The following is a 12,234-nucleotide window of genomic DNA, read 5'->3' on the forward strand; positions in this document are numbered from 1 at the left end:
GAGACCACGCCCACATGCAGGTGAGATTTCAGAGCGATAAAAGTACAGTGCGAAGTGCATTGGCAAATTCTTTGTTTTGATGATCAGTTTATTAAGAACGATGAAAGGTAGATGGAATGTATGTGGAACGTATGCTAACTACAAAATATGTAGCCTACATTTTAATAACATTCCACATTTCTTTTTTAATATGAATTTCTCATAAACAATTAGCCTATCACACACCCAACATATTGAGTATTTCCCGTAACAAGACATTCCTTAGATTTTGCAAACTCCTCCTTTCTTTTATTCACCAATGAATAACAAAATTATCAGAATAACACATACAATCATAACTCGTCTCTTAGTCTCCTACACATTCCGCCTTTTCCATAAATCAACGCCTCTCCATATATCTCCATATATCACCTCCATTTTCCTAACCACATTTTGTTAACTTTTAATTCAATCAGGCAATGGTTTTACTTGGTAAGCTCTATTTAATGCCCTATTTAATAAAATCTGACCAGAAAAGTTTTATAATTTTATCCATTCTTCTATCGAATGTTGTTCAAAATTAACTCTGAATTTTCCATTACGGACTGTCTTTTTAGCTTATTACCGTACTTCATAGGGGGCCTTACCTATGTTTCACCCGTTTCAATTGAAACGGGCCCCGCCCTCCAAGGGGGCCCCCAAAATACCGGCAAAAATCCCATTCATTTTCTCCATAGGATATAGATTTTCAGCCATAATGTCTAAACCATCCGAGGTAGACTGACCACAAGCTACGAGATTGTGAAACGAAAGTTTCTGCTCCTATAAAAACCACAAGTCAGTATGAAATCAACATTGTTTTAAGAAAAACGTGTTTTATTTGCGATCTTTTGGAGAAATACTCTTTTACTGTCTATGAGAATACTACACTACCCACAATCCTAAGCATAACACTGAGGTCTCTGATTGGTCGAACTCCCGGTTACCATGGCGATGTTTACCTCCACCCGAACGGCTTAAGTGATCTGAAGTATAATAACGGCAGTTTATTTGTTTATACATTGGCCTTTTTTGTCGTTAAGTTAAAATGTTATTTTGAGCAGGAACATAATTTTAAGAGGAAAATGAAACGTAGCCTACATATGCCAGTGGTGCTGAAAAACGAAAAAGATATTGGACAACAAAAGAAACGCTTTATTCAGTCTACCAAAAGTGACCTCTTTCTTTGGTCCAGGCGAGATGACAAAATCACTGGACAAAGATGAACTTATCAGGGCATTCTCAGCACTCAAACACAGAAGGGTGGATTTCTAAAAAGGGCTCAGGTGAAATCTATGCCCGCCGCCCGGTGAGCTCAGCTGTCCACGGACGCGGGCCCATCATTGTATTTATGTTCGGTTCGGTGTCAGGCAGACACGTTTTCTTCTTTGCTTTTGTTAATAATTTAAGTTGAGGGGATGTTTGAGCTGTTTATTTTATGTCAGCCCAGACAGCTGAAAATATACTGCGCTAATCAAATTAGTTGTCCATGAGGGCGAGGCTTATTCCAACGTAAAACGCTGTATATTTGTATATAGTTTTAATCAAATAAGGTTGGATGACTTCTATGTTGAGCTGCCTGTTCTTGAAGCTGAAAGTGCACGCAATAAAATAATATATCACTGATGCAAACCAACAGGAATCCTTGCTATTTCTGCTCTATTATGTTTATGTTTTATATGAGTAGGGCCCCATATTAGTTATTGAAACGGGCCCCCGAATGCATAAGGCCGCCACTGCCGTACTTCACATCAATTAATAGATTTTCTACTTTCCTGAAAACATTTGCCTCTGAAATATGTTCTAATGAATCAGTAACCACCCAAATCATTAGATCTATATCAATACTAAGCACTAGTTTGATTCAATCAAATAAAATCATAAAGATCATCACAAAAACAGATCCTTCTGCAAAACTTAAACCATTAGTTGGTTCCAGGTGTGTTGATCATCTCGTTTGCCCCATGGACATCCCGTCTTCACCAGGGTGACTCTTTGCGAGTTGTTGCAATGGTCTTTCCTTCGTTGGCAAGGGAGGCCGATAGCACGAGCCCTTGATCCCTCATTTTGTACTCTGTGGGATGGTTGAGGCTTGTCGGTGTACTCTAAGGTGAGAGGCTTAGACCCAGGTGTCACACGATTTTTCCCTTAGATCAAGACCGCACCCCCACTGGAATGAACCATTTCCTGCCTGCTGTCACCTGTGAATGCAGACCTTATGTATTTTTGTTAGTGACCGCTTGTCTAGCTGGTCGTCCCGTTTGGTGTGACCTGTGGAATTTTCACCATTTGTTTACATTTTGCCAATTCAACTCTGTTTCTTCTCATTTTACAAATCATCTTATCACTAACTAATTTCTTGCTCACTTAATAGCACTTGGAGTCCTTTTTCCCCTGAAAAACATTCAACCTCTTGCTTATGTTAACAAGACAACATGTATACATTTGGAACAGAATCAGTTTTGTTTGATGCAATCCATCCTGACATTCTGCAAAAGGAACATTTTTAAGTGTGGGGTGGACAGGGCAAGCTTGGTTGCTCTCTGCATTTCCACGTTATGCGCTGCACAGGTGCCACAATAATAACCCAGTTTCCTGTTGAAACGTTTCCTGTTATTAGTGTGTCTGGCAATTTCCTTAAGACATCTTTCTCTGCCTCTGAAACAAATATTAGAATATTACAAAAAAAAAATTATGTTTTCTTTTATGTTTATGTTTTTCTACAAACATTTTCAAAGTCATCAATTGTTTCTATCAGGTCAGGTCATGGTGTACAGACTTGGTCAATGTCGGTCAATCAACATTCTTTGTTCACAATAATCATAAATGTGAAGGACTCTCTGGATAATTTGATATTGACTTAGCCAATATGTCACTTTGTTGTTGCTGTCAAATCTATAACATTTTAGTTTATCTCAACCCATGATGGACGCGATCTACAACTTCACCAATTTACATCAATCCTTAAACTGATCCAAAAAGTAATTCAAATCTACATCATAAATGACAAAAGTAATTACTACCAGACAGAGCTTGATGACCAATCAACTTAAAGCTCGTCCCATGTGCTGTATTGTCTTTTCATCAGACTGACTCAGAATTAACATCTTTAAAAATTTTCATTTGCCTTGACCCATCTGTAATGATAAAACACTCATTCCAGTGGCTAATGACACAATATACACACTATTCAGGCGGAGTATTAGTACCGAAGACTGACACATACAAGACATAAAGTGCTGTCACCATCACACACACTCATACACTCACATGTTAACTGCTCATATTCTCTTATTCATATCATTTGATGTTAACTCTAAAAATATTTAAGTTTTAAATTAGATTTTAAACTTCACATTCTCCTCTAGTTTATTATCTAATTTTACATGGTCTCTTAACCAGTTTCAAAGCATGTCTGTTCATTATTCAGTTGATTTTAGTAAAAGTCAGCTGGGTTGTTTTGGTTCATTATCACTATTTTTGCTTCAGCTTGCTTTAGCAGGCCGATAACAGAAAGACAGACACAGTTACCATCCCTTCCTCCACTCAAACAGTCTCTCTCACTATAAACAAATAATCTTTTCAACAGCCTCCTAAGACTTTAACTATATGAATCATATTCCAGAGTCCTTAATAGTTCACACGTTAAAACACAAACATTTTACTCAAATTAGAACCGTTAAATGATCTAAAATACATTATGCTATGAACATTTCTAAGGTTATCTTTAGTTTAAATACTCAATTCACCTAACCTTTGTTATACAGAAACTTATCTTGAATCAACACAGCGGTCTTCATCTTTAGCCACCTCAATGTCTAACGACCTTCAGGAGTTAAAACTGTTATAGACAAATTAGTTTAAAAAAAAAACTTGCCCATAAGGCAACTAACATCATGTTCCTCATATAAATTAAGTTTTGTTACTGTGTAATTTAATCACTAAAATCTATTTAACATCTTAAAAGCAGCAACATAAAACTGCTGAGATTATACTCAGTGAATTTAGATCACAACCGTACATCCTGTTACATCTGTAGCCGGATATGGTGGAGACTCAAATGAGACATTATTTCTTTTAACATTTCTGTCTATGATTTTCTAGAAACGTCTCACTCATGCCAGAGCGTAACTTCTGAGTCCTTCTTGCAAGAATAAATACTTTTAAAAGACAGTTTGTTTCAGAATGTCTCTTACGCAGTGATGATGGTTTGATAATTAATTTTTCCCACAACAGGACAATAATGCATGATTGCCGTGTGTGTGTGTGGATCTCTCGGCGTGCATTCGTGAATCGCTGTGTATGTGGCTCTCTCGCGTACATTTGAGGATTGGTTTGTGTGTGGATCTCTCACGTCCATGTGTATATTGTGGTGTGTGGATCTCTCGTGTGCATTTGTGGATTGATTTGCGTGGGTGTGGATCTCTCGCGTGCATTTGTGGAAGGTTTTGAGACTGTTTTCACTCCATACCAAACAGCATTCTTTTGATGTCATGGCAAATAAATAAATAAAAGCTGATTTTGAACATCATATATTTTGTTTATTGCATGAATCTTAGCATGATATTAACTGCTAAATGATTCTGTAGTCAGGTTAGCAGTGCTCAGCTCTTCTGGACAGAAGGGTAGCTGGCAAAGACGGTAGTCCAGTAGTAAACCATGCGTGTTCTCAACATCTGCTTCACACTGTTCTTGTTCATACTGTTGTGGATGTCTAGGTACTTATGGCCAGTGCCGGCGAACTCAGGCCAGGCTACAGGAACACTGGACTCACCTTTGTTTGGGTCACTGAGGGAGAGAGAAAGAGACATTTTAGCTATCATTATGCCCAGGTGGCACAAGGGTTATTATACTCAACTAAAACTAAAACAATTAAAAACAATATTTCTGTTATTTAGAATAAACGTTTATATATATATATATATATATATATATATATATTTATTTATTTATATAACTAAATAACTTTATTTCAGCTAATTGTCGAAGCAACATTTCTTAAAGCAATACATTTGTTACTGTATTTGTTAATATTTGTTAACGTTGGTTAATAAAAATACAGCTGTTCATTGTTTGTTCATGTTACTTCACAGTGCATTAACTAATGTTAACAAATACAAATTTTTATTTTAATGTATTATTAAATGTTGAAATTAACATTGACAAAGATTAATAAATGCTGTAAAAGTGCAGTTCAATATTAGTTCATTTTAACTAATGTAGTTAACTTGAAAGCTAATGAAACCTTATTGTAAATTGCTACTAAAATAACAAATTAAAACTAAAATAAATATTAATGAAAACTATTCCAGGGGTGTCAAAACCTGCTCCTGGAGGGCCGCCGTCCTGCAGAGTTTAGCTCCAAATTGCCTCAATACACCTGCCTGGAAGTTTTTTTTATTCTGCCTAGTTATTCCTATTTCTCATCTTGAACATTGCAGCATATAACTGGCACGTCAACCTATTCCTGTTTTTCTGCCTCTGTGCACCAGGCCCCTTATAGATCCTCGGCCTTGGCTGTCAGGGCCCTGAATGTCTCCTCCCTCCTCTCCGCTTACCAGGCGGAGATTTTGGACGACTTAGGACGTAACTTCCATCAGGGTAAGGAAAGACCCCGTAACAAACCCCCGCCACTACAGAGCAACCCACCCTCTGCCAAGCCCTGGGGGAAACCAACTCCTACCACGGCAGGAAAACCCTTGGAACCCTACCCCCACCGACTCGAAACGTAGGCGGCCTGCCTGATGTTCTGCCGATGGGGGCATCGAGTCCGCGCTCACGAGTCGCAAGCTCTTCTGACTCTCTTCCTGCCCTAGAGCCCCTGTTCAAGAGATGGAGGGGTCGGCCACCCCCCTCTCGAGGCTGCCCAGCCCATGTTTTCAGTGGACGTTGTGTGTTCTCCCCCCTCGTTCAGGGGTCTGTTGTGAGGAAAGTGCAAAAGCAGTGTCATCACACCACACATACTGTGTTCCCCTCACCCAGTTAATAAAAGCTTCGGCCCCAGTGTTCCCCAACACAAAACACAAAAAAACACATTAAAACAAACGAATCAAATAATTTTTTTACAGAGAGAGGACCTCTCTCCTCAGAGAGAAATCATCGCACTGCAGAGAGAAAATCTCTGTGAACCCCTATGTCACCCCTAGTTTGTCCACTACAGGGCGCCATTGCATCACAAATGAGCCAGCTGGGCTTTCACAGCATAGACATCATATCTATGTTTCACAGCGCTCGGCTAGGGTGGGAACACTTGCGCGAGTCGCCTATTGGCTTGGCAAACTGTTTTGGCTCCTTGGGTGACGCGTAAAATAATGCAGGGCTACACACTTCCGTTTGCAATGAAACCCCCGCACTTCAACGGCGTTCTCTCTTCACACACAGAGGAGAGCGACGCAAAAATTCTGAAAGAGGAAATATCTTCCCTTCTAAACAAGGGAGCGATTCAGGTGGTGCAGCCCAAAGTGACAAATCAGGGATTTTATTTCTCGTTATTTCCGAGACAAATATTTCGGGTCCCTCCGCCCAATCTTGGACCTCCGTGTGTTGAACAAACATTTGAGGCAATACTGGCGGGTTTAGACCCCAAGAGAATGTCAGGTCTGAGGATTTTGTCAAAGGCCTAGTGGCCTACATATAGCCGAATCAAAGAAGTGTTGCAGGAAACCTGCCGTGAGCTCACACACATCACATCTCTCGGGTTCAGGGTGAATGTGAACAAGACCAATTTTACACCCAGTCAGACAGTGATTTGCCGGAGCTTGGAGCTGAACTCAGTCTCCATGCGAGCGCGTCTCTCTCAAAAGCGCGTTCTCTCTCTGATGAACTGTCTGTCGCAGTTCAGAGAGAGGGCGAAAGTAGCCTACAATATCGTACATGCCGCAGCGCAGGCTGCAGATTTTTATGGCTTCATCTATCCAGGTTTTGCCGCTGGGACTCCTGAGAATGAGAGCGTTCATGAAATGGTTTTGTTACTACATTTCAGCCAGATACGCAATCTTTGCCGCCAGTAGCGGAACTAGAGTTTTATACAGGGGGTGGCCATTGCTACTTTCGGGGGTACGCGCGCGCGCGCACACACACACACACACACACACACACACACACACACACACACACACACACACACACACACACACACACACACACACACACACACACACACACACACACACACACACACACACACTGGAAAAGCTTGTGGAAGGAATTGGGTCACTCTGTTTGTCTCTATAAGTGTTGAACATCCAAAATATTTGCAGAAAACAAAGCTGAAGCACCAAGTAGATAAGATATAGCCTGTGTCTGTTATGAACTGCTGCATTTATTTACAAAAAAACTCACATTTACTAAAAAAAAAAAAAAAAAAAATGTTTTATCTTTTATTAGATATAGCAGGCATCAAGCAGACATGTCCTTGAAAAAGTTAAACAATTGTATTGCCCATCAATATAAAATCTTATCCTGGGAAGATTAAATACAACATAATTCTTTCTTTATAATAATTTATAATAATTCTAATTCTAATTATTTAATTTATAATTATTTTTTTGTGTGTTCATTTTTGGGTGAACTATCCTTTTAATCTGGCAAAATCATCTCAACTTAAATTCCTGAATTGGGTATGTGATTGACTGCCTGTGTCTGGTAGATGCTCTGACCTGTTACTGGTTCTGAAGTCTGACCACACTGACTCTGACTAGCCAGTGGTGATGCAGGGGCTGGGGGGTCTGTTTGCACCTGATCTGCTTGTTAGTCCAGTCATTTTAAGCCAAAATGGGGGTCAACCTTGAACAAATTGCAAATTGCATTTTGTATCCTCAATATGTCCTGAGTAAGGAAAAAAAGTCCCAAAGAATCCCATTAGGGAAAGTTTAGAAAAAAACACAAATTTAGCCTATTTATACGCCTATTCATTCTTTTTCTTACGAGAATAGGGTAAAAAGTTTAACCTTTAGATATCACCATGAAAATTACTGAGTTGATTACTTACATCAAGACAAACAAAAAATGTATTCCAAGTTTTTTTTTAATTGTTTGTTAAGATGGACAAACGGTGCATAATCTAATTACGTATGTGCTAATTTGCATAAATACTACAACAGATCTAAACATTGGGTCTAGCCAGGTGAAAATGTCTTGTTGAATCTTGTTGACACATAACAGATAAATACTTAATGTTAAGGTCTGAATGGAACCCATTTAGGCTACCCATGAGCATTAATACATAGAGGCAGGAAGAAGTACTTTAGAAACCAGCCTTTTTTAATTATTAAGATGGGGTTTGGGGCTGGGTCTGTGCGACTGTTTCTGGGGGACGAGTCTAAGGGAAGAACAGGAGACAAGGGTAAGGAGAATGCAGAAGACAAAAGGTAAGTAAAATAAAAAGTGAATCCCCAGAAACAGATTTCGAAACTTTCCCCTAATGGGATTCTTAGGGACTTTGTTTCCTTACTCAGGACATAATGAGGATAACAAATTATTTGAGTTTGCTTCTGTTGCAATTTGTTCAACCTTTTTTTCATAAAATGACTGGACTATGTTTGTGCTTATTTTGAAATAACAGATATCTCTCCCTTTCTTTTCATGTTTAATTGACCCTGTTCAAAAATATGACAAATTTAAAATATGATTCCAATCATTCTAATCATCATCCAATTACCAACATTTAATTCTTTCTTGCCAGTTATAAAAAAAAAAGTGGTTTTGGTAATTTTCACAATTTCATGGCACCCCAGAAATTTTGTTGTATGAATATCTGAACATACCAAAAGAAAAAACAAACCCTGTGCTTTTAAAACAAAAAAATAATGTTATTCTAGCTTCGTGCATCTTTTTTTTTAATCAACACTTGAATGTTGGCAAGTTTCATAAAAAGCAACATGAGCAAAAAGCTGAGAAAATCGCATTTTTATCAAAGACTAAATCTAGATAAGATTCATAATGATGATCAAAACACAGTAGATCGAGTCCATCAACAACCTACACCCATAAAGCTTCATAGTCCTATAGTGATCGCATTATGATATCGCTTGTTTCTGCTCTTCTTTGCCTGCGTTTTGATCTCCTATCCTCACATTAGCTAGAACATTTGTATACTGTAACGTACACACGGCAAGGTACTGTATATGCGTGTATTAGGCCTAATGTAGGCTATTGGGAGCAAACCACCCTGATGCTAAACCTTAAAAGCTTACTTCAAATATGATGTTTTCTTATTCGGTGAAGTTCGGTATCTTGCAACCATCTCTCGTCCTCTGCTCGTCCGTTTGAAAACTGCGCGCGCATATGGAGCTAATAATATGACAAAATGATTTGAATTTGAATTGTGTAAATTTGAATTATTTGCAAGTGTAATCTAACAAAATTGAATTTTAGGTGGTAGTTTAAATAGTTCTGAATTTGATTTTTTTTAAACGAATATTGAAGATTTGAAATTTAACAAATTTAAACGTTTTTATGGCTGAATTTTATAGACATGTATTTTCAAACAGATAGTTTTTTTGTTCTGAATTCTTATACTGCAAATATTCAGTTTAAAAAAATTCAGATTCAAGTTTTCAAGATGAAGAAATTCGGAACTTCAAATTCAGTTTTCTAAAATTCAATCTCAAAAATTCAAACTCAAAAATTCAGATCTTACAGAAAGTAGGTCACAGGTCATCCACAGGGAAGAGTAGAAGATCTCAGAAAAATCGAACAGAGCATTTTGGCCAATATATTCGCCTGCCTCTCGTCCTTACACAAGGTGTTTTTGAACAAAATCGTATCCCTAGTCAGTGGAAGCCAAAACGCAACGCCCAATATGTCAATATTCACCATTTAATGAACGCGTTTCAACTGGCTTACAGCTACTAGATACTCCGACTGATGCATGATCAAATAGACATGCATTCCGCGTCATCTTGTCTTATTCGCTCTTTTTGCCTGTGATGGATCGCGTCTCGTGGCTCTTACTAAGCGTCACCAGCCACAAGATCTCTCACTGTTTTCATCTACCAGACACTCGGATTGATACACGAAAACACATCTTATCTAATATTTATTTGCTCTTTTTGCCCGTGACGGAACGCGTCTCATGGCTCGTCGCGTCAGCCACTAGCGTCGCACCTGCCACAAGATCTCTCACTGTTTTCATTTACCAGACACTCGGATTGATACACGAAAACACACAAACAGTGCAATCCTGCTCTTATTTACCTTTATGTCATCTTATCTAATATTTTATTTGCTCTTTTTGCCCGTGATGGAGCGCGTCTCGTGACTCTTACTAAGCGTCACACCAGCCACAATCTCTCACTGTTTTCATCTACCAGACACTCGGATTGATACACAAAAACAAACAAACAGTGCAATCCTGCTCTTTTACCCTTTTGTCATCGTATCTTATTATTTTATTCGCTCTTTTTGCCCTTGATAGAGCGCGTCTCGTGACTCTTACTAAGCGTCACACCAGCCACAATCTCTCACTGTTTGCATCTACCAGACACTCGGATTGATACATGAGAGCACACAAACAGTGCAATCCTGCTCTTATTTACCTATTTGACATCTTATCTTATTTTTTATTAGCTCCTTTGTCCCGTAATATGGAGCGCGTCTCGTGGCGCGCCAGCCACAAGATCTCTCACGTTACAGCGCCTGATACTCTGATTGACATATTCTGAAGGAGAATGTTTTTGACCACTCCATTAAGTTTTGTTTTGTATAAAGGATTTCCTTGAAGTGAATTTCGTTTTGTATAAATTGTATCTTAATTTTATTCAATGTTTGATCAACCAGTTTCCTGGATTTAATAAATATAGCAGACATAGGCCTATAACAATAAAATCATGAAATTTTTGCATTGCACGTTCCTCACATGCATGAGAAATATATCTAGGAAGGTAGAAATGTCTAGCCTAGTTTTAAACGAAACAATTCAAAACGAAAATAAATAGGTTACTCTCAGATTATGTAATCCGTATGAAATGAGCATTTCTAATCTCGGCGCGTTCACTACTGCGAAGATCGCGAGTCCAACTTCATCTTTGTAGCCAACACTGCCACAGAAAACACTTTATGGATGGGTGGAGGTCGTGGTTGTGTCACCTCGTGCCACCCACACGCTCCCTAAAGAACCTATCTTCTTATTAATTACACGATAGCTGAAGCTAAGAAAATGTTGAGTTACATCAGGTAGCCTAAATTGGTTGCAGAAAATTTTCATTATTTGAAATCAGCTACCCCCACTCGAGAGTGAATACATGTAGCCTAACTACTTAAAAGGGTACCACAATGTGATTTTTAAATATTCAGTTTACTCACTTGACTTTGGCATGTTCTGTGACAGACAGTTTGTTCTCCTGCACCATTCCTGGATGACAGGCTGTAAAACAGTGAGAGATCTTGTGGCAGACGCTAGTGGCTAACGCGACGAGCCACGAGACGCGCTCCATCACGGTCAAAAAGAGCATATAAAATATTAGATATGATGACAAAAGGGTAAATAAGAGCAGGATTGCACTGTCTGTGTGTTTTCATGTATCAATCGGAGTGTCTGGTATATGAAAACAGTGAGAGATTGTAGCTGGTGTGACGCTTAGTAAGAGTCACGAGACGCGCTCTATCAAGGGCAAAAAGAGCGAATAAAATATAAGATAAGATGACATAAAGGTAAATAAGAGCAGGATTGCACTGTTTGTGTGTTTTCGTGTATCAATCCGAGTGTCTGGTAGATGAAAACAATGAAAGATCTTGTGGCAGGTGCGACGCTAGTGGCTGACGCGACGAGCCATGAGACGCGTTCCGTCACGGGCAAAAAGAGCAAATAAAATAATAGATAAGATGTGTTTTCGTGTATCAATCCGAGTGTCTGGTAAATGAAAACAGTGAGAGATCTTGTGGCAGGTGCGACGCTAGTGGCTGACGCGACGAGCCATGAGACGCGTTCCGTCACGGGCAAAAAGAGCAAATAAAATAATAGACAAGATGCGTTTTCGTGTATCAATCCGAGTGTCTGGTAGATGAAAACAGTGAGAGATCTTGTGGCTGGTGACGCTTAGTAAGAGCCACGAGACGCGATCCATCACAGGCAAAAAGAGCGAATAAGACAAGATGACGCGGAATGCATGTCTATTTGATCATGCATCAGTCGGAGTATCTAGTAGCTGTAAGCCAGTTGAAACGCGTTCATTAAATGGTGAATATTGACATATTGGGCGTTGCGTTCTGGCTTCC

General features: G+C 39.0%; 1 protein-coding gene across 1 annotated transcript in view; it reads right to left on the bottom strand.

Moving 5' to 3' along the window:
* Nucleotides 1-4,537: 4,537 nt before the first annotated feature.
* The window catches only part of LOC143697641 (bile salt-activated lipase-like), a 29,093-nt gene continuing 21,396 nt past the window's right edge, over nucleotides 4,538-12,234 (bottom strand). The window contains exon 11 of the mRNA XM_077194135.1: nucleotides 4,538-4,806. Within this exon, the coding sequence (XP_077050250.1) occupies nucleotides 4,623-4,806 (184 nt within the window). The 3' untranslated portion in view covers nucleotides 4,538-4,622. The remainder of the gene's footprint in view (nucleotides 4,807-12,234) is intronic.

The sequence above is a fragment of the Siphateles boraxobius genome, unplaced genomic scaffold, assembly GCF_051911475.1.
Source record: "Siphateles boraxobius isolate OS27281-9 unplaced genomic scaffold, OSU_SipBor_1 11, whole genome shotgun sequence".
Taxonomy (NCBI): Eukaryota; Metazoa; Chordata; class Actinopteri; order Cypriniformes; family Leuciscidae; genus Siphateles; species Siphateles boraxobius.